Source organism: Protopterus annectens, chromosome 1.part1, assembly GCF_019279795.1.
Source record: "Protopterus annectens isolate FY-2018-M chromosome 1.part1, PAN1.0, whole genome shotgun sequence".
NCBI lineage: Eukaryota > Metazoa > Chordata > Ceratodontiformes > Protopteridae > Protopterus > Protopterus annectens.
This window is the reverse complement of record NC_056726.1, coordinates 996,072,382-996,095,711: the sequence shown is the minus strand read 5'-3', so window position 1 is coordinate 996,095,711 and position 23,330 is coordinate 996,072,382. Positions and strand designations below refer to the sequence as shown.

The 23,330-nt window shown below is 42.8% G+C and overlaps 1 protein-coding gene across 8 annotated transcripts in view; it reads left to right on the top strand.

The window, feature by feature from the left end:
- The window catches only part of CNOT3 (CCR4-NOT transcription complex subunit 3), a 2,226,181-nt gene that overhangs the window by 713,239 nt on the left and 1,489,612 nt on the right, over window positions 1-23,330 (top strand). For 2 of the 8 annotated variants that reach the window (XM_044079500.1, XM_044079522.1), the window contains exon 2: window positions 20,774-20,966. The exons of the other annotated variants lie outside the window; for them this stretch is intronic. In XM_044079500.1, the coding sequence (XP_043935435.1) occupies window positions 20,948-20,966 (19 nt within the window). In that variant the 5' untranslated portion in view covers window positions 20,774-20,947. The remainder of the gene's footprint in view (window positions 1-20,773; window positions 20,967-23,330) is intronic. 8 annotated transcript variants of the gene reach the window in all.

The window sequence follows — 23,330 nt, the reverse complement described above, 5'->3', positions numbered from 1 at the left end:
CGGACATAAATCTCTTTGCTTCCCACCTCAATCATCATCTGAAAAAGTTCTGCTCGAGGACACACCATCCACTAGCCTGGAGAATGGATGCTCTCTCATTCAGCTGGAACTCTCTAACAATCTATGCATTCCCACCTCTACCACTAATGACCAAGGTGTTACTGAAGATCAAAGCAGAGCAACCCAAAGGCATCTTAATAGCTCCAGACTGGCCAAGACAGCACTGGTACCCTTTACTAAGGACCATAACTCGCACCAAGCCGTGGCCCCTGCCTCAATGGCCTCTACTCTTGGCTCAGCACAATTACAAGACAGTTCACCCCAAACTGCAAACTCTGCAGCTGACAGCCTGGAGGGTTCCATGATTTCTCCCCATATCTCTCTCTCCAAGGAAGTTCAACAGATATTATTGGAAGCACGCAGACCTTCCACCAGAAAGACTTATTCAGCCAAATGGAAGAGATTCAACATCTGGAACACCAACAAGGGACAGGATGCATCAATAATGAGCATCCCACAGATACTGGAATACTTGGCAGAAATGCTGCATAATGGACTTTCCTATTCTTCCATAAAAATTCACACTTCAGCAATTTCAGCAAAATACAACACTGATCCACCTGTGCTTTGACATCCTTTGCTAAGACAATTTCTAAGAGGGATAAAGAATATCAAACCTCCCAGAAAATCACCAGTGCCTGCATGGGACCTCAACTTCGTGTTAGAGAAATGAACTCTTCCTCCTTTTGAACCAGCAGCATCTTCAGAATTGCAATTTCTTTCCTGGAAAACAGTTTTCCTGTTGGCAATTACCTCAGCAAGAAGAGTTTCAGAGATACAGGCCCTCATGGCAGTACCTCCATTTCTCATTTTTCATCAGGACAGGGTTTCTCTAAGAACCAATCCTTCTTTTATGCCAAAGGTGATATCCAGGGTGTCTCTAAATCAAGCAATTCACCTGCCTACTTTCTTCCCCAAACCTCAAAATAAAGGGGAAAAGCTGCTGCACACTTTGGACATACACAGACAACTACGCTACTACTTGGACAGAACAAAGACCAATAGAAGGTCAGACCAACTTTTTGTAGCATACGCTCCTGCAGTGCAAGGAAAGGCAATTTCCAAACAAACAATTTCAAAATGGATTGGACATTGCATCAGATTCTGTTATCCCTTTCATGGAAAGGGTGTGCCAGCCAATATCAGGCCACACTCCACCAGAGCTACAGCCACCTCCACAGCCTTCCTAAGAGGGGTGGCCACAAAGGACGTTCTAGAAGCTGCTACATGGAGCTCCGTGCATACATTTTCCAAACACTACAACCTGCCTTTATATTCCAGATCCCGAGCAGGCTTTGCTTCTGCAGTCCTGCAGGGCATTTCAGCTACACCATCCCTATCCTAGAGCCTACCACCCCCAGCTTGGCTATGGTATTCAACCCATATGTAAGGACTGCAGTTGCATTCTTGAAGGACATAGTACAATTTTGTACCTACCATAAATGTAGATGTCCGATAGATATGCAATTGCAGTCAGGTTTTCCCTCCCTCCTTCCCCTCTGTGTATTGGGTCCACTCCCCTCCTTTTATATTTAGCTGGGGATATCTGTTATGGTGTATCTGTTTATTGCTATTGTGTATGTCTGGACTTTTTTATCCAGATCTAAATTTAGCCTTCTTTGGAGGGCACCTGGCATCTGGGGCAAGAAACACTGAGGAAGATGGCGTCGGCTAATGCTTTTATACCCCAGCCGCTCTGACGTCGGGGAGGATGCGACATCAGCCGACGCCGGACTCAGACTTTGGAATCCGGCCGACCGAGGGCTGCCTGAGGCAGGACAACCCATATGTAAGGACTGCAGTTGCATATCTGTCGGACATCTACATTTATGGTAGGTACAAAACTGTACTTTTCCCACCCTCCAACTCCCTTGTCTCTCTCCCCTCTCTAGGTCTATTACTCACCCCTTACAGGGCTATTGGTATTTACTTTATACTGGTGGTGTTTCTCCCACCATAACTTAACTCCCTATTTGGGGAGCTTCTGATATTTGGGTCAAGAAAAACTGATGTAATGGTGTCGGCTGCCTGTTTTTATTCTCCTAATGACCCTGAAGTCAGTCCTGAAGCGACAGCAGCTGATGCAGAAATACTTAGTCTCTGGTATTCTGACTGACTGAGGGCTTACCTGCAGGCAGATAACCCCAGTGTGATGACTGCAACAGTGAATACCCTCAAACATCTACATTTATCGTAAGTGTACACAACTGTACTTTTTTGCCAGTACTACTCGACTGTTTTATCAGGGAACCATGAAATTTGTTCCACATGACTAAGAGAGAGAAGGCTTCTATGCAAAAGTCTTCTTGGTACCAGGAAAAGAAGACATCTGGAGGCCCGTTCTGGATTTGTCAGTCCTCAACACCTGTTTAGCTGTGCCAGAATTCAAAATGTGTTTGCCTGCGGTTATTTTTCCAGTGATCCTTCCACAAGCATGCATGTTAACTCTGGACCTCAGGAATGCTCATCTTCATATTCCTATTCATCCAGACCACTGTAATATCTTGCATCAACAAGCAGGGAGGGAGGAAGTCTTATTTCTGCATACTTGCTGTGATAGCTTGGGAGGTAATTAACTGGTACAGTCTCTTCATGCAGTTTGTATTCCCGCAGAGATTATGTGGTGATAACCTGAGTAGAGCCAAGGCAGGCCCTCAGGAATGGGTGCTCAACAGAGAACTCTTCCTACATATTATCCTTAAGTGGGTTACTCCCAAATCTACTTGCCTGCAATCTGAACATGTATCTGAACTATTCTGCTCTAGAGTTCCATGCTCAGTAGCATGGAGAATGGCAACCTTGTCAGTCTTAGGGAAAGGAAAATGCCTTTATGCTGCTTCTCCCTTTCCCCTCATTCCAGAAGTTCTTCTCAGACAGCCCAGATATGTTGTTTTCAACTCCCTTTTGGCCCAGACAGCATTGGATCCACCTTTTTGGACAGAGCAGTGGTGCAATGGTAGCATTGTCGCCTCACAGCAAAAGGTTCTCCGGTTCGACTCTCAGCTGTGGTTCCTTCTGTGCGGAGTCTGCATGTCTTCCCTGCGTTAGTGTGGGTTTCCTCCGGGTGCTCCGGTTTCCTCCCTCATTATAACGATATAGATCTGGAGTGTTTCTTCCCAGGCCTCCGCTGAAAATTCATTCCAAGTTGGACTTTCTCAGTAAGCAAATGTTAAATAAATATAAAATAAATTTTTTATCTGGCCAAGGGCAGTCATCACAAGTTGTCCCACAGGATGGACTTCTTCACACAACTGAAGGGCTTCTCATTCATCTAAACCTAGAATGTCTAAATCTGATGATAGGATTTTGAAACCATTCAGGCACCTAATTTCTGAGAACGTGCTTCAAGTATTACAGGATGCTAGAAAACCTGCAACAGAATAAATGTATTTCCCAAAGTAAAAGATTTCATTTCTAGTGCCAAAAGAAAACTACAAACCCTTATGAAATAGGTGTTTTATTCTTTCATGTCTTTGTGAGCTGCTCAGTTCTGTATTAAAATCCTTTTGCCAGATATATCCACTTATTCACCAACAGATCCACTTCTTTCTACATATTTTTAGTAGCACAGTTTTAAAAGGCATCATTAGCATCATGCCACCAAGGAAACTTATTCCTCCTCCTTGGGACCTTAATTGTGTTAGAGAAGTTAACTCTGGCTTCCTTTAAACATCCCTCTTCCACCTGTCCAAAATTCAGCACATGGAATAATGTTGTGTTTAGTGCCCCTACTTCAGCAAAAAGAATTTGAGTTAAAAGTCCTTATGGCTTCTCCTTTTCTGATTTTTCACAAGGACAGGATATTCTTGAGGACTAACCCCCCCTCCCCCCTTTATGCCTAAGGTTGTCAGTAAGTCCATCAACTTGCCTATGTTCTTTGCAGAAGTTTTAAAATAAAGGTGACAATTGTACATTGTTAGACATTCATAGACAGCTTAAAATCTGTCTAGACAAAATTAAAGCCTTCTGAAAGTCTGATCAGCTGTTTATCTTTTATGAGGGTAAAAAAAAAAATAAAAGATTCACCAAATGTTATAAATTAGGTTTTATGTTCAGGCAGGTCCAGAACTGGTTTTGCCAGCTTTTTCTTCAAGGGATGCTGGATTTCATTTTCATGCGTCAGTCCTCCTCGTAGATAAATCTGTAAACTGTTGGGAATCGTGCTGCATGATTGATTTTATGAATAATCATCTTCTTTTTCTTTCGGCTGCTCCCGTTAGGGGTCACCACAGCGGATCATCTGTTTCCATTTCTTCCTGTCCTCTGCATCTTTCTCTGTCACACCAACAATCTGCATGTCCTTTCTTACCACATCCATAAACCTTATCTTAGGCCTTCCTCTTTTCCTGTTACCTGGCAGCTTCATCCTTAGCATCTTTTTTCCAATATACTCTGCATCCCTCCTCAGCACATGTCCAAACCAACGTAATCTTGCCTCTCTGGCTTTGTCTCCAAACCTTCCAACCTGGGCTGGCCCTCTAATATACTTATTCCTAATCCTGTCTATCCTCGTCACACCCAGTGCAAATCTTAACATCTTCAACTCTGCCACGTCAAGCTCTGACTCCTGCCTTTTTGTCAGTGCCACGGTCTCCAACCCATATAACATTGTTGGTCTCACCACCCTCTTGTAGACCTTCCCTTTCACTCTTACTGGTACTAGTCTGTCACAAATCACTCCTGACACTCTTCTCCACCCACTCCATCCTGCCTATACTCTCTTCTTCACCTCTCTTCCACACTCACCATTATGCTGAACTGTTGATCCCAAGTACTTAAAGCTCATTCACCTTCGCCACCTCTACTCCCTGCATCCTCACCATTCCTCTATCCTCCCTCTCATTCACACACATATATTCTGTCTTAGTCCTGTTGACCTTCATTCCTCAGTGCTTTAAGGACTTAACAGTCAAGTGTCAAAATCTGATCATTGTTGCAGCGTCTGTACCGTCCCTCCTTTCCCCTTCTTTTTGGCTGAGGTGAACCTCCTATGTTAAGTTGTCTATCTCGCCTTCATTCTTGCTGGATGGGTTCGGAGCCGATCCTCGGCTCCGACTCGGCCACTCTAAAAGCTCGAGAGTTGGTTCCACCGGCTCGAGGCTCCCCCTATATCCCACAATGCTAGGCGTGAGTTACCTCAGATCTCGTTTGCCGCTACAGCGATCGAGGTGTGTTTTCTACCGGCTCCAGGTTAGTGAAAGTTAGAATAGTTTAAATTCTTTAACTTAGACTAGTTTAGTGTAATTTTTCTTCCCCCTTAGTGTAGTGGACTTACTTATCCCTTACTACCTTAGTTTCCAGCCCCCTCCTTTTAGAAAGAACATATAGTTCTTTCCTAAGGCCTTCGGGCCCTTCCTCCCTTTCCTTAGGGTGTGTGTCTGTTTACTTAGGGACTTTTATTAACTTACCTTTAGTTTTTAAATAATTCCCTTTTAATCCTATCAGTGTAATCTGTGTGTGTGTGTTTTTGTGTGTGATTACACTTCAGGTTCCTTGAGTATGTCCAAGGATACAAAGGTCTCAGGCTTCAAGAAGTGTGACTCGTGCTGTCAGAAAATGTCTCTGACAGACGGTCACACTTCTTGTGTACTGCCTGGGACCTTTACACCTGCAGGACTCTTGTGCTGTATGCCATGGCTTCAGCCCTAGAGTCCTGCAGGAGAAAAAATAAACTCATTTTGAGGGGTTTAATTAAGCCTGAAGGTTCCCTTCCTGTGTCTTCTGGGAAACCTTCTAAGGCTTCTAAGACCTCGGCTCCAGCTTCAGAGTCGAGGCCTAAGGCTTTGAAGCCTACTGCTTCATCGGCTCCGGCTGGAGCCGATGAGTCTTGACTGCTGTTTCAGTGGTTTCCTCGGCTCCGGCGGAGCCGAGGCATTAGAGTCATGGGTCGGCTCCGATCATACCATCGGAGCCGACATCTAGAAAGAGATCGGGGTCCCCGTCCCTTGGCTCCGTTCATTCGGCTCCAGCGTCTCCCCTGCTGTCTGAGCGGGCCATAGATCTCACTCCTCCAGGTCATCGAGGCTCTCAGATCACGACCTCCAGAGGGTAGTGAGTAGACTTTTGAAGTCCGAGGCACTGGCCCAAATGCTCCAGAGTCCGACTCATCAGTCGATACCTCAGCTTGTTCCAATTAATATTCCTCCTCCGACTCCTTTGAGCTCGGAGCCGGGGCGTCTCGGAACCGAGACTGTGGTAGCGTCGGAGCCGATACATTTGTCTTCGGCTCCGTCGTCGGCTCCGATTTCTTCCTTTGAAGAATCTCTGCGCCGGGCTTCCCTCGTCGGCTCCGAGGGGGTGAGTGGCATCGGACCCTTGTCCGACCCCCCTCTCCCTCTCGGTGCTTCGGCGCTGGTGAGTTCGGCTCCGACATCGACCTCGGAGCCATCTCTGTCGGTGCCGAGGGAGGTTCTCAGCTTCTCGGAGCGGGGACCTCTGGCTCTGCCTGACAGGGGTGCATTCGAGGTCATGCGGAGTGTGTTGGAACCTTGTTCGACTCCACAGTCGGCTCCGTCCGCCCCTCCCACTTCGGTGCCTTTGGTTAGGTCGACTCACTCCCTCATCCCAGACCGCAGAGAGCAAGCTCCTCAAGAATCCCCTGTGGGGATCTCATCCTCTTCCGAGGCCTCTCCTGAATTGGCAGGGGAGCCCCCTAGGAAGAGAAAGTGTAAGAGGAAGCACTTAGACTCACCTGGGTCTGTCACCTCTGACACAGATTTAGAGGATTCCGAGGGTTCCCTACGTTCCCCTTCTGAAGATGTCTCTTTCGCAGACATTCTAGAGATCCTGAAACAGAGGGGAAATTGGCCAGCCCTTAACCCTTCGGAGGATGAATCTGTGTATCTTGAGGCGTTTGGCTCTCGCCCTTCCACCTCCTGGGTGTCCCCCCCCTTTGATCCCCTCATGCAGGTGGTTGCAAAGAAGGCCTGGGCGGCTCCTGATTCAGTGGACCCTACCCCAGGAGACCCTCCAAATTTATAACAGCACCAACTGACAAGCAATTTCTCACAAAAGGTGTTTCTGTGGATGCTATGGTGGTAGCTGCTGCCACCAAGAAGGAACTAGCTGATCCTTCGGTGCCTGTCCATCCACCTAACAAGGAATCCAGGTCTATGGACAGGTACGGGAAGCGGATGTTCTCGTCAGCGACCTTTGCAATGCGTTAAGCTGAACTACCTATGCCATTTTACTCGTCTTCAAAGGGACTTGATCAAGGAAGCGAGTGATATGTTGAAGGATCCTACAGCTGCGGGTTTTCAGGACAAGATGAACACTCAGCTGGCTACCCTGAACTCCATAGCTAACTCCTCCATGCGCCTCCTTTCTTATGCGGCTGATGGAGCGAGCAGGGCCGCAGGGACAGGTGTGGCCTTACGCAGGCATGCCTGGATGCGGTTATGCAACTTTGCGGACCCCTTTAAAAGCGTCTTTCACTAATTCCCGTTTGATGGATCATCTCTTTTTGGTCCTCAAGTGAAAGAAACCTTGACTAGGTGCGAGACAGATGGCAAGACTCTTTCTGCCGTCGAGTCCGTTTTCTACTCCTTCTAGGCCTTACCCCAAAGGCCAGAAAAGTGGGAAAATGTGGTTCCGTAAACAATCTCAAGGGACTTCGCCTGGCGACAAAGTCGGTTCCCCGCCAGATGCAGAGGGGAACAACAATGGTAGGCGATCGCCCTAGAGGCAGGGGGGTCCGCAGAACCAGGGCAATCGGGAAGTCTTCTCTGATAAGCCCTTTCAGCATCCCTGAGGTGTTGCCCGGCTGCCTACCTTCGGAGGCAGTCGGGGGAAGATTGTCACTGTACCCAAAAGCCTGGCTATCCCTGACTCAAGACAAATGGGTACAGTCCATCATTTCCGAGGGCTATTCCATTCCCTTCTTTCGCATTCCAAACCAATCAAAAAAATCCCTTCCAGATGTTCCACCCGCTCAAAGGGATCTTGCAGCTTTGGAAATTTCAAAGCTGCTTGCAAAAAGAGCAATTCAGCCAGTTCCAGCAGACCAGCAAGGATCCGGAATCTACTCCAACTTCTTTTTAGTTCCAAAGAAAACAGGGGACTGGAGACCAATTTTGGATCTCAGTATCTTGAACAAGTCAGTCAAGAAAACAAGATTTCGGATGGTCACGCTGCAGTCCATCCTTCCCCTTTTGGGAAAGGGAAGCTGGATGTGCTCTATAGATCTTCAGGATGCGTACTATCACATAAAAATGAAAAGACGCTCCAGAAGATTCCTCCGCTTCAGGCTGGGAACCAGTCATTTTCAATTCAGGGCCCTGCCCTTTGGTCTCACCACTGCCCCCCAGGTGTTTACCAAATGCATGGCAGTGGTAGCTTCTCACCTGAGACGACAAGGATTCCAGGTGTTTCCATATTTGGACGACTGGCTCCTTACAGCCCCCACCAAGCAACTTCTTCTAATGGCCAGGGACTACACCTTTCGCACTTGTCGAAATTTAGGCATTTCAATAAATTTCGAAAAGTCTGTTTTGTCGCCTTGTCGTACTATTACCTTCATAGGCAAATCTAGACACAATCAACATGTCTGCGAGACTAACAGATCAGAGAATAACAGACATACACAAAATGGTCTCGCTCCTCTTCAGCAGCAACAGAATCAAAGCCAGGTTAGTTCTGAAAGTGTTGGGGATTATGGCGGCTGCCATACCTCTGCTTCCATTAGCCAGATTCCACATGAGAATCCTTCAATGGATGCTCTTCACGCAATGGTCGTACCAGCAACTTCCAATGTCTCACACCATTATAATCACGCAAACATGCAGAAATCATCTTCTGTGGTGGATGTCTTCCCCTCAGCTCTTATTGGGAAGACCCTTTGTTCCTTCCCCTCCGGTTGCTACTCTGACAACGGACGCCCCCCTGAGGGGGGGGGGGGGGGGGGGCATTATCAGGGCAGAACTGTCCAGGGCACATGGCAACCAGACGAATGCCACTTGCACATAAATGTTCTAGAGATGAGAGCAGTGCTTTTAGCGTTGCAAGCCTTTCAAGACTCTCTTCCCTTGGGAACGATAGCAATCCAGACGGACAATATGTCCGTAGTGTGGTATATCAACAAACAAGGCGGAACCAGGTCCTACCCCCTGTGTCGAGAAGCACTCAGACTGTGGCAATGGGCGATTTCTTCTCAGCGTTTTCTGATAGCAACGCACATCCCCGGGAAGTCCAATCAAATCACGGACAAGTTGAGCAGAGCTATCCTCATGCCTCACGAGTGGTCTCTGAAAGACTCTGTTGTGAGAGAAATTTTCTCAAGTGGGGCCAGCCTTGCTGCGACCTTTTTGCTACTCCCCAAAACAGCAAGTGCAGAGATTTTTTCACCCTATTCCCGTTACCAGGCCAACCCAGCAGAGACGCTCTAGTCCAAGTTTGGCCCCGGGGACTTCTGTATGCATTTCCCCCCTTCCCACTAATCTCTCAAGTAATACAGAAAGCTATCGCTCAGAAGGCTTCATTGATCCTCATTGCTCCGTTCTGGCCTCGACAGGTTTGGTTCCCCTTTCTACATCAGTCTGTTGGAGCGGCCTTGGCATCTGGACCTAGTTCCAGATCTTTTGATCCATCAGTCGGGTCAGTTTCATCGCTCCCTTCCCTCTCTGAACCTCACTGCTTGGTTCCTCCAATTCCAACTTTAGCCAGGCTTCCTCAAATATCTCACTCTGTTCGAGATATTTTGATAGCTTCCCATAAATCTTCCACTCGAAAGATTTATTTGAGTAAGTGGAAACGTTTCGCCTATTGGGCTCAAGGAAGGGACATAGATCCTTTCACTGCTTCCATCCAAATGGTCCTTGATTTTCTAGCTGAACTCTTCCATGCAGGTTCATCTCCTTCTACTCTTAAAGTTCAATTGGCAGCTATTTCTAATTTTCATGTGGGCATTTCAGATTCTGCCATCATGTCCCACAAGCTTTGCAAAGCCTTTTTGAAGGGAGTTTTTCTACTCAGACCTCCAGTAAGAAATCCTCCTCCTCCTTGGGACCTAAATTTAGTTCTCAGTTCTTTAATTCTCTCTCCTTTCGAACCTGCATCCTCCTGTTCTTTAAAATTACTATCTTGGAAGACTCTCTTTCTAGTAGCTATTACTTCAGCTAGAAGAGTTTCAGAACTTCATGCACTCAGCTGTCGACCTCCTTATCTGTTGTTCCATAAGGACAGAGTATCCTTACGAACCAACCTGTCCTTTTTACCTAAAATAGCCTCCACGGCTAACCTAAATCAAAGCATTGACCTCCCGGTGTTTTTTCCAGAATATTCTAACAGATCTGAACAAAGATTACATTGGCTAGATGTTCATCGTTAGTTAAGGTACTATTTGGATAGAACAAAACAATTCAGAAAATCTGACCAGCTGTTCGTCTCTTATGCAGAAGGCAGAAAGGGACTTTCAGTTTCAAAGGTATCATTATCCAGATGGCTAACATCCCTGATTTCCCTTGTTTATGAAATTAGACACCAAAAGCTGCCTAGCAAACCTAAAGCCCATTCTACCAGAGCCTTGGCTACTTCTATAGCCTTCCAAGGTAGACTGCCTATTGACACCATTTGTGCAGCGGCTACTTGGGCTACTCCTCACACTTTCATTTCTCATTATAAGTTGGATTTAGCCTCTAGACATAGAGCTAACTTTGGTTCCACTGTTCTCAAGAGTCTGTTCTGTTAGGCCACCCGGGACAAGGTGCTAGGGACGCGGTCCCATCCAGCAAGAATGAAGGCGAGATAGACAACTTAACATATAGAAGTTATGTTCGTACCATAACGTTCCATGTTAGTTGTCTTCTTCTCGCCTTCTTCTTGCGTCCCACCCTCCTTCCCCCTGGCCTGGACAGACCTAGAGGAGTTTTGATTGTGACCTCTCTTTCTACCACCTCTTTACTTTAGGTATATGCTCTGCTGTGCATATTTCCTGGATCAGGATGTAGGTCACCCTTCTCTTCTCCCTTGTTTATAGAGGTGGACTTTGTTACTAGTTATTTTTACTACTATTATAGGCAGTGCCTAGCTTACAAACGAGATCTGAGGTAACTCACGCCTAGCATTGTGGGATATAGGGGGAGCCTCGAGCCGGTGGAACCAACTCTCGAGCTTTGAGTGGCCGAGTCGGAGCCGAGGATCGGCTCCGAACCCATTCAGCAAGAAGAAGGCGAGAAGAAGACAACTAACATGGAACGTTATGGTAAGAACATAACTTCTATTTTCTGCTGACACGACTCTGCTTCTTTAGCCTTTTTGCCTCTTTTTTTTCTGTCTGTCTGGGACAAAGAAGTTGTTAGGAAATTTGTAGTTTGTTTGTCTGTTGTGTACCACACACTGTTAGATGCCTCTGTCATGAAGCAGACTCAGTGGAATGAGAAGAAAGTGCCCAAACCATGGTATACTGTATCCTTGGCAGGACACTTCCCTTTTGTCTGCAGTACTGAAGCAGTATCCAGTTTGGACATCTGCTATTATGGTAAGTTCTTATAAAATTGTATTTTCACTTCTTTTGTTTTATGGAGATAGGTGGCTTGAAGCTGCTATGAAAACCCTTTCCAAGTTTAATTGCATTCTGCCTTTGCCCTAAAGAGTTAAACTGTCCGTTATAAAAATGCTGTCAAGGGTCACTCAGCCGATGTGTGGATGCTTTTACTGTTTTTTTCAAAATGTTCTCCTCTTTAAATTGTTTGCTATGACCACTTGAGCATTGGTTTGCATGCTTGCTATAGCCCGTTGGTTGTACATTGACTCTAGGAACTGACTTCTTTCGAATTTCCTGACTTTGACCTTCAGACTGTTTTTCTTTTACTCTTGCTCTGATCCTGGCCTTTTGGAAGGTTTAGTTGTATTGCTTTAGTTTCTTTAGAGCACTGAATGCTTTAGTTTCTTTTGAGCACTGAATTCACTTCACTCTGTCCCAGAGACTCCCCATACTTTGGAAGAGACTATTCATTCATGGCAAGCAGAGCCCCTATTTAGACCTCTTCAAGAAAAATCTTGACGATTGGATGGGAAATACGGAATTCATCCCGGGGATCACTTCTATGGCTCTGCTCAAGAGGGGCACAGGAAAATAAATTTTGTGTGGAGTAAGCCAGGGATTCTTTATGGCTAGGCTTGTACAGGCCCTAGGGCCGATAGCCTAGTACTTACCTATGTCTTGTTGGTACTTGTTACCCGACTCCTATCCCTTTTGTTTAGATGGCTTCTTTAGTCAAGCTTTGCATAGAATTCACTGTTTGGGAGGGTGGCCTAATGGTTAAGGTGTTTGCCTTGCAAACACAAGGTGCAGGGTTTGAGTCTCACAAGGGATAACTGGCTAAGCTTAAAATGGCTCGCAAGGACAGTTAGCTTAGTACTAATCTATGAACCTATGAATCTATAAGTTGAGCAGAGACGTACCTTTTTATGCTGTTGTGTATTTGTGTCGTCTTTCATTGTCTGTGGTGTATGTTGTGGTTGCTGAGTGGATGGTGGTGGAAAAGGGAGAACTGATGGGCACAGTGGCTGGCCTCACTGTCTCTCTAAGTTAGAGCACAGGAGAGAAAGTAACAGCTGAGCTGGGAATTAACAAAATTGGAAACAAGTTAATCCACTGCAGAGGTCTGCACTAAATTTTTTGTATGAAAAATTTAAAACACAGGCTGATCGAAGTTACTGCTGGTGTCTGTTTCGTTTTGCTGATATTATAAATAAACATACATACATACACACACATTATATATATATATATATATATATATATATATATATATATATATATATATATATATATAAACTGCGTATTGTAGTCTGTGCTAGCTACACTTGTGATTTAATCGTAGAACAAAGTAAATCCACTAAAAAATATCAGATACATGCAATACAGAATAACAAATCTAACCCATTCTGCTGGGATAAAGTGGAGCATCGGTTCATTGCTTTTACAAGTCTTTTTCCAGAGGTCTCAAAAAAGACATTTTAGTAGTATACATACCAGAAAATTTTAAAATGAAAATTTAAGCCCACTTCATTTAAATCCAAAATATTTTTGGCATAATAGTGTAGATGGATATTTAAACCTGTTTTCGTTTAAAGACTGGCACTCAAGTGTAAGGCTGTATGCACTCTTATCTACTGCCAAGAAAGAAGGAATTGCCTAACTGCAGACTTCAGGCTCATAAAATCACTTGGTCCTTAGTTAGCAAATTACATGGAGTAAACTGATAATGCTCCCTTGTAACCTTCTCAAATAAACAAGCAGTTTGTATCTGTATGAGATGAACAGAGAGGCAAATTGTCTGCAGATGTGTGCTTACTGGACTCCCACAAGCTCTGTGAATATGCAGCCCAGCATCAAGGTTTTCATAACCTTTAACATTCCTATAAGAAAAGTGCAGTCCGGGTCTGAACTGTCTGCAAACAGCTACAGTTAACTTTGAACCTAACACCACTCTTAAGTATTGAACTCCGGTACCACCTTTAACATTCCTATAAGAAAAGTGCAGTCCGGGTCTGAACTGTCTGCAAACAGCTACAGTTAACTTTGAGTATGTGTCTAATTGTTTGAGCCAATCTTCATTCTCCCCTGGAGAGCGCTGTGCTTTGGCTGTAAACAAGGTTATCCTGGTTTTCCACCTGAGAAATTAAGACAAGACTTACAGTTTCAGAGCAGTCCTTGGTCAATTGTGATTGTTCTTAACACATACTTGTCTTGCTTTGACTCAGCAGCAGAACAAAGAACTGCCTGCTCACACCCTTGTTCTCCCCTCCCCTTCCCTGTTTATTACCTTAAGACAATCCCAGAGTTAAGAAATATTACCTGTGGCGGGCACCATTTGTAAAACTACAATCCACTCTGCTACAGGCCCCATGAAGGCTCAGTGTCTCTCCAGTAAGTGTTTTACAACTGTAAATGCCTATTTATGTTGAATTGTATTAGACATTTTACAACTGTATATGTTGAATTTCAAGCCTGTACTCCAATCTGCTTACTTACACTATCAGACTATTTACCCCACTCATAGGACCAAAAACTGTGCAGATGACTCGACTATAATATGTTCCAATGCCTCTCTTGCAAATCTACTAACTACCACCCAACATAGCTTCACCAAAGTCGAAAACTGGCTTGCCAACCATCTCCTGATCTTAAATCCAAACAAAACCAAGTTACTTCTCTTCTACCCAACCAATAGATCTCCGACTGAAAACTTCACTATAAAATCCAATAATGGGACCATCATCTCCCCAGACACCTATACAAGGCTATTAAGAGTAAACATTGACAATAAACTCAGATTTGATATACATATCAACCAAGCCATTAAGTCAGTCAATAAGAAACTTGGGACCCTATATATAATTAAAGCCTTCCTTACCCCGAATGCCAGGGCAGCCACAGCCCGTTCACACCTTCTCTCTACCCTACTATATGCCTCTCCTGTCCTCACTCACCTTAACAAATCTGATCTGGCCAAGCTCTCATCCTGCTATAATCACATTGCCAGGTTCGTTACAGGCCTACCCTACAGAACACACCACTGTACTAACCTGAAAAAGCTTGGATGGATAGAATTCCCACACCTTCTTTACCAGTCCCAACTCGTAGAGGCCTTCAAAATCCTTAAACAACCTGAGAATACCCCAGCACTAAAAAACTTAATGACTCCCTACTCCAATCTAAGCTGCCTTCGCTCAGCAAACAGACTCCTTGTCCAAACAACTAAATCTCTCAACCTAGGTGGTGGCGCTGTTGCCAACACCACTGGTAAAATATGGAACTCTCTCCCAAATAACATCACGCTTGCAACTTCTCTAAGTCAATTAAAAAATAGTCTAAAACTCCACTTCAAGTCACACTGGCTATGTCCTTGCTCAAACCCAGACTAGCTCTGTGCCATTAACTAAAACATAAACAACTAGCTAAGATGATAAGTACTTTGTATACAGTGATAAAGAAATATGTATCCTGTCTAACTCTATGTCATTATACTGCCTACCGTCCTTGCTAATATGTTATTAATGTTACATTTGTAGTAATCTCAGAAATAGAAATGGCAGTCTTGTACTTGTATGTAAATAGCCTATGATTGTAAGTTCTTTCAGCTCATTTACTGTACCTAATTATCAATGTTTATTATTTTATTTATTTTACATTTGTTTACCGGGCTAGTCCAACTGGATATATGTCCATTTTCAGTGGAGGCCCGGGGAGAAAAGCTCCACTACATACTACTAAACAATGTCAAGATATACATCAATATACAAAAATAGAGAGAAAAAAACATATGCAATAACCTTGAAACAGGTTGTATTAACTTTTGAGTAAAATCAAAAACCTAGGATGGTAAAGAGAAAGAAAGGATAAAGAATATTAAATACTCAGAGTATGTAGAAGAGAAGAAAGAGAAAGGTTGTTAAGGAGTCAGATAATGATGGAAAAAAAGAGAGCTAACCTGGGTTATGACAAGAGCATAGCCAATGGTTATTTAGGAAGGATTTTAGTTTAGTTTGAAATTGGGTGAGTGATGTTAGGGATGTAAGTTCCTGTGGTAACTTGTTCCATATTTTGCCAACTGAGTTGGAAAATGTGGAGTCACCTGCTGAGTTTTTGGATCGGGATGTTTGGACCAGTATTTTGTTGGTGGAGCGTAGATGCCTCTGATTGTTATAGGGTGTTATGAGGGTGGAGAGTATTGGGGTGTTTTCAGGGTGATGTAGGGCATTATGGGCAATAGTGAGTTGATAGTATTGTATGAGGTGTGGTAGTTCCAGCCACCCAAGCTTTTTGAGATTTAAACAATGATGAGTGAATGATGAATGTAACTCTGTTGGAGCTTTTCTCCCCGGGCCTCCGCTGAAAAAGGACATGTATCCAGCCGGACCATCCCGGTTAACAAATGTAAAATAAATAAAGTAAATAAATAGGAGGCCAGTAGCCATTATATAAAAGTTTTAGTTGGTGATCTACAACAGCTAGAAAATTCAACAAAAATTTCAGGAGTGCAAGGACAACTTCAGGATTTGTCTCAGAGGGGAATTGATTTGCGTAATAATAGGTAATGGTTTATAAGAGGCCAAGAGTGACTGACTTTTCGAGTTCACTTAGGTGCAAATATATTGGAAGCTTTGCAGTCTTTAGGACAAGCGATATTGGTAACCCAGGTTCATCAGTTGTTGGGAAGGGAGTATACTGAAAGCATCCATCAAATTAGAGGCAGATAGAACATGTTGAAAGTTGATTGTTAACTTAACCGGTTAAGTAAACAAAGATAAGTCTATAGATTTTTGTAGTATTTATGACAGTGCCAAGATTTTGCTGGGTCTTCCACTTATTTGTGCTTACCGTTAATTTAATTAAAATGTTTGACCTTATTGGTGCCTCTAGGTGACCAAAGAAGGGATTCTCATAGGCCTTAATTATAGGAAGTATAGCCTGACGTGTAACTGAAAAGCAGTGTCACTCCTTTGACAAACGAGGCAGCTTTTTGCAGTGTGATAGCATTCTTAAAAGAGTGGGGGGGGGGAGGGGGTACAGAGAAGAGTGGATGCGAGTCTGACCTACAACTGACCCTGAAATTTAAAAGCTGTGAAATGTTTTTGTAAAGTAAATGCAGTGACATATTAACCCCCCCCCCCCGAATGTGGGCGATTAAAAAAATTAGCAGCTGTTTTATGTATACCCAGTCACCATGCACAGTTTAGCATTGGTTTCTAAAATTTTGGAAAACAAGCATTGGAGGGGAACCTGGGATATGTCTCAGAAAGTAGTATTAAGCAGTCCGGGCAAGAAGGGGAAGATGTAGCTTATTCTGTGACTGCATTGAAACTGAGCAGACCATAGTGCAGCCAAGTGTAAGGAAATAGTGAAAGTTGTGGATGGATGCATTTTTATCCCCAAGTACTCTGGGAAACCTGCCACACCATTTGTACGTCAGGTGTTGACCCTTACCTTATTATGCTTTAATTTTTAGGGAAAAAAGTTTAAACTTGGACACATTAACCTTTAGACCTGGTAAATTTTGATGACTAGAGAAAAGATTGACAAGCTTGAGTATTTTGTAAAGGATCGCTTCTTAAAAGTGGCGAGTCACCAGGAACGGATAATGATTTTGATATAACCTGTTTTCCATCCAGACGTCAATGAGGAGGATGCATTTTTTGCCACTTAAGGGTCTTAAGCTAGTAAAAAAGTGACAAAGTATAACCGTGTCTGTTACCTCTCCTCATATTTAGGTATAAAGAAATTGTAGACCCTGCTAAGATAGTAGTCCTGTGTCTTCAAATGCAGTTTTCTACAACTGTAATAGCTACAATGAAAACCCGTAAAATGATCATGCATTCCATAGGTTGTACCAAGAAATTGAATCAGTTTTTTTTTTTTTTTTCAAAATCTATGAAAACAGTTGTGGAAGGGCTAGAACATTTCTACTCATTCTGAATTAGAGAAGTTAAGGGTCTAGAATGATCTTCATGAATTATGAAGGAAGTATACGCCCTATCCACTGGGCCAAAAGGTTTGTGTATAGCTTAATTCCAGTGTGAGAGATTGGCCTATAATCTTCTGCCTTCGACAGATCTTTACCTGGTTTCAGAAAGATCACTATTCTTGACTTCTACTTGTAGAAGGGGTTAGTACATTAGGAGAAATTTCCTTAAACAGAAGTTTAACAAGTGTAACTGGTTTTAATAAGGCCCCTGGAAGTGTCTTGTATAACTCAAATGCCAGGCTGTTTGGTCCTGCACCTTACCCCAGCGTTAGACTTAAAGGTAGTTAAAAGATCAGTCTGCAGTATTGTATAAGGTGAGATACACCATTAGTAATCTGTCAGTCAGAGGAAGATTGCTATTTAAAGAAACTTAAACATTGCCTGGGACTGATTAGTCACAGGGTCAGGATCCTTATAAAGCTGGGAGTGCAAGTTTTTTAAAAGCAGTTGTCTCTGGGACATATTCAGCAACCTTCTAGTCGTAATAGAAGGGTTGGTGGTCTGTTGCTGGCATTGTCTAAAAGCTAATGGGTTGCCAGATTTGCAACCTTGTGCATGCTGTTGCAGTACTGCTCCTTGTAAATGAAGGCTTTCCTTGAGTTTCACCAGTTAGGCTATTTTTTTTTCTTTTTAAATGTTTGTTTTATAGAAGACCTATCTCTAAATTTACCCTTACATTTATCCCATAATGACGTTACTTCAGCATCAGGTATGTACTATTTATTGTTCAGCTTGTCCAAATACCCTGCTTTTGCAGAAAAACATATCCTTTAAGTTCATACTCTTAGGACTCCAACCCAAGTAAAGGTATGCATACTGTTCAGAGTGTTATTTTTCGTGTAGTTTTCTACTTCAATGGAATTGTGCTTGAGGAATTCTGGATTAGAAAGTAGTGGGTTTGACCCTCCATTGTTTGATATGGGTCATGATTGTGGTTTGATTTCCAGTAAAAGTGCCTGCTGGTCCAAAAATGCTGAAGGATGGGTGAGAGAAGGTTATTAGAGACAATTAATTAATCATGCTGCCATTAAGGCCATATATGGACCTCTCACCTTTGAGAGGGGAAATTGGCTAACCTTAAAATGGCCTGTAAGGGCAGTTAGCCTAGTACTTGCATATGAACCTATACAAGTAGTCTGTACTATCCCCGGGCACTAATCTGTCTGTGTCACATAAATATGAATGTCATCCTTGTCTGTATGTTTTGAAACAAAGTCCAGAAACACCTACATCAACAGGTATTGAAATTAGCTATGTTATGGTCAGTAACTAATTCTGACTGCTAAAACATATTAAGGAAAAAAATTTGAGCCTTGAATTGGACTTTAAAAATGTTGCATAAAAAATAGGTCCACATTGTGACTCCAGTCTCACTGTAATCCAGAGGCCTTTTATATCGGAAAAAGTAACAGAAAATTTCCAGTTCAACCTTATAGAAAATTAAATTGCTAGCACCCCGTACCCTCTCCCCCATAGAGGAGGTTTCTTAACTGGCATTAATGTACGTTGATTTAAATGCAGACATATAGCATGTTTCTTTTCTTAGCTGTCTTTAATTCTTGTTGAAATATCACATCTGTCCCTGATGAGCGCATATATTCACTAAGAATATACCTCTTTACAACTGATTTGCCTTTACATGCAAATTTTCAATCGCTGAAAGCTTATCTGATTTATCAGGCAAAGCTGATTGCAGTTTTTGTTGTGCAAAGTCCAGAGCTTCCTCCAGAGAATCAAACAGTTGACTTTTCCTCAGACACATTAAACACTGCAGGAAACCTCACTTTGGTAGGAATGTTTTTTTTTTTGTAAAAGAGGGACCTGAAAAATATATATAAGCCTTATGACAGATTACTATTACATGGGAAAATCTTGAATTAACATGCAGCTTTCCCCCATCTAAAAAGTATCCTCCTCTCTTGTTTTATTCAGCAGTTCATCTTTTTCAGCAAAGTTCAAAAACGTCATTTTTATTTAGAGGAGGCTTGTCTGGTTTAGGCGCTGGTTGCAAAGGGTGGGGAGTTGTTGCAAGAATCATGCTAATGTCAATGCAAAGCTCTTTAGGTAAAGCATTCTGCAAAAAAGAAGTAAGGTTCGTTGTAGTTGTCGACTTGTTCATTCCCACTAAACGAAGACCATTCCAGTGTAACCAGTTCTGTCTTCAACCTTGGTCATGATATTGTTAATATAGCTGTGATAGTCTTGCACCATTGTCTGGGTAAATTGCAGCCTTTGAGCAGTAGTTGACATTTCCAATTCAAAAAAGAGCATATTTGCACTCAGCGGTTTAATTTCTTCTTAATTTTAAGAATATAGTTTTATTTCAGAAGTATCTGCTAAAAGATTGGAAAGCAAAGATGTCAGAGCATCCATCTTTTCATATATGGAAGTGTGATAGGTTTTCTGCTGACAGGCTTGAGTTGTTTGCACAGTCTTTAGTGAAATTGTTCTTGGCAAATTTATGGCTAGCTACATCTACCCAGCTAAGTAAATTGTTTAAGAAACATCATGGATACACTGAAAATATGAAGTACTAGCTCTTAAGTAGAGAACCAATGGATCGTACTGCCATCGTGCTGAAAGCTAGCTGCACCCCAGTGGTTTTATATTTTAGTATTGTAGCCTTAAACGTATTGCTGAAAAGGCAGCTAAGGATTAGGACACCTATAAGAGGACGCAAAGAAAATGGAAAGGTGCCTTTCATCATTGTTTTTACTGTCAGAAATAAAGATTAATGCACCTAGGAGGCTGATTAAGCCAGAATTCTGAGGGAAAAAAAGAGTGCGAGTTAAATGTGTTTGAAGTGAGCTCATGTTTATAGGATCTTAACCTTGACTTCTTGTTACTTGTTAAACGCAGATTCTTGAAATGCTCTGTTTCATCCTTTTTTGTTTGAAGGAGCTGGCATTCAGTACATTAGAGGTCTCACTTATATGGTGAGACAAGTGTACCTGACCCACAGAAGAATTGCAGAAGTCAAGCATTTTCTTTTTATTCCGTCATTGTATAGACATTTTTTAAAATAGTTATGCAAGAAGTGTGTGGTAGAAACATTGTTGCTGAGTGATTGCATTGTGTGCCTTAGCTGCTGCTTTTATTTTAACATTGCAAGTCATACAGTTTTCTCTCAGATTTTGTGTGGATCCTTTAGGTTTTCTAGTGACGGCTTGAAGAACAGATTGCTGTCAAGGTAGTTGGGCATGAACAGAACCTGGGTATTTCAATGATGCACTTGTATTCCACAGTGTAATCAGGCCATCTCAACATACTATTGGAAAGAAAGAGCGAGAGCTGCACAAGTTTTCAAGGAGTTGTAGCAAACTGGAATTTTCACACGCTGATTTTGGAGGTCGGGAAGAAATCTGAAGAACTGGAGTCTTGGGTCCCTTAAGAAGCTTCAGCCATTCACTGCAGACCATATGAAGGAGTTTCACTTCGGTAAGGGTGGAACTTTGGGGAATTTCTGGGCTGGGACCACTTCTGCTGGTAAATAATCAGAAGAATTCGCCTGAATGAAAACTCCTGGGACATCATTAGGATAGTTGATCTCAGGAGAATTCCTAAAGGAAATTTGGAATGCCTGGCCTTCTGGGCATTTTGGTCCTACAGTATGAACCATTAAATTAGTCAAAAGATTAAAAAAGTAGGTGATGAGGCTTTGTCCTTTGAGTATGCGTTTTCTTTTGAATATTGAAGGTAAAGTTGCATTTGAGAAAACCACTCTCTGCATTGCGTGAAAATTTACTTTGGGGGAAATGGTTACTGCTCTTTCAAAGTGTTCTTTATGGTTATATTTAAAGTAGTAGTTTGATAAATCGGCCGTTGAAAGGCTGAAATGTAAGAGCATTTTCAAAACAATTGTGAATAGACTTGGGATGGTATAATAATATGTAGCAGAAGCATTTCATAAATGAATTGGTTACTCATCATTCTCAAAAATGTGGGCATTTTTAAATTATTAGAGCCTGTGCACGAGTGGTGGCTGAAGACTTGCATCACACATTCATCTGGGAGGTAATCATTTCCTACGCACTGTTTATTGTTCACCTGTCGATGGAATATTTACAGCTGTCATCCTGAATAGTTTCATGTAAATATATTATGTCTCCAGGGCTTGCCTCACTAAGGCTGATAAACAGGTGAGACTTGCACCGTATGGCTGGGGCATATTTGATTGTGGTGGCATCAGTGAATGTGTGTACCAAGGGTGTATTATAATTTGACTGTAGATCTCCTACACATTTTTCTTTTTATTAATGGGTTAGTAGCCACTTTCCAAGGGTGAACTGGGAGCACTATCTGGTTAAGTGACATCTTTGCACTTTGACACCTGCAACTGTCCTAGCACTTACTACTACTACTACTACTGTTCCTGTAATTTCTTAATCTTACCTCTGTCATCAGTAGGTATCAATTTTACTTACCTTGTATAAATTCACTGGAAGGTGTGATGTAGCATAGCCGCTAAGCACTGGGTTACAAGCCTGAAGATGTAACTACTATCAACCCTGTTTGTTTCACTCTGCCCTGTCTGTGCACCTGGATGTTGAATAATCCTCAGTAAAAGTGTACTTGCCTTGGGTTGTTGTTTACTTGTGTAAGTTAAGTTTTTGGCTGAAACAAAATGTATTAATACACTTTTGCATTGAAATTGCATTCACACTACCGGTAGGTCACATTTCTTTTTTTTCTTTATCGTTGCGTCACAACTTTGAGTGCATTTAGTTTTTTTTTTCTTTTGCAATCAGTGCTAATATTCATGTTAGTTTTGAAAATAACAAACATAATAGGTATGCTGCAACACTTTTTTCTTGTACTTTGATGGCTTGTCTTCAGTGAGTATCATTTGGGGATCTCTTTCCTAAGAGCCGTTTGTCAAAACAGTTATACAGAGATGCCTTGCTCCTGTTCCTGGGGAGTGTGCACTGTTTGTGTAGTGGCATCTGTGCACAGGAACACTACCCAGTCCAAGTCTCCCAACTTTTTTTTTGCCAGTGTTGCGTTTTGGAGTTTGTTCTTAGCATAAAGTGTATTTTAAGAAGGCTCCCACGTTTAGCAGTCTGATCCCATCCCTTGTAAGTCTGTGATGCTGTCTTTCTAGAGCCTAGAAAAGAACATGCACAGTCTTGAAACAAGTGCCACAGTTTCACTATAGCCACTTCCTTTGTACAGGCTGAAGACCTTTGGCCATTCTGCAGTACGAGTTCAGAGATTTATAGAAGAGTGCTGTTTGTGATAGTTGCTCAGAAGACCAGTCAGTGGCCAAGGCTTCCTCCCATTCCGAAGTCTGCTTCCTAATCGGTCTCTATGTCTTGGCAGATAGTGTGCTCTTCATTGACTAGAAAGGAATGTGACACATGTTCATCATTAGCTGATGACTTAAAGAGCATGTGATAATGTGCTGCTGAATGCTGAGGTTCAAGTGCCAGCCATCCTGTCCATGACTGTGTAAACCAGTATGCTATCCTTCTGAGAGTCCCAAGGCACAAGCTCTCTGGTTTAATTTGGGACCAGGGAGTCTGCTGCTTTTATCTCCCTTGGTTTCAAATGCTTGCCTGTTGAGGATAGAGTAGTCTCCTCATGGCTCACCTTTGTCCACTAGGCCACTGGTTATGATGTTAGGTCTGTATGTTTGCTTCCCCTTGATGCCTGTGTAGAGTTCATCACTGAATTCTTAAAATGTGGCACTTTTTCCTCCTCCTAGGGGTCTGTCTTCTGCCCTTGTGTTTATGCCTTGTGCTCCCCTTGTTTTCTACACTTGAGGGAAGTGATCCAGGCCTTCAGCAGTGTAGCCGTAGTAAG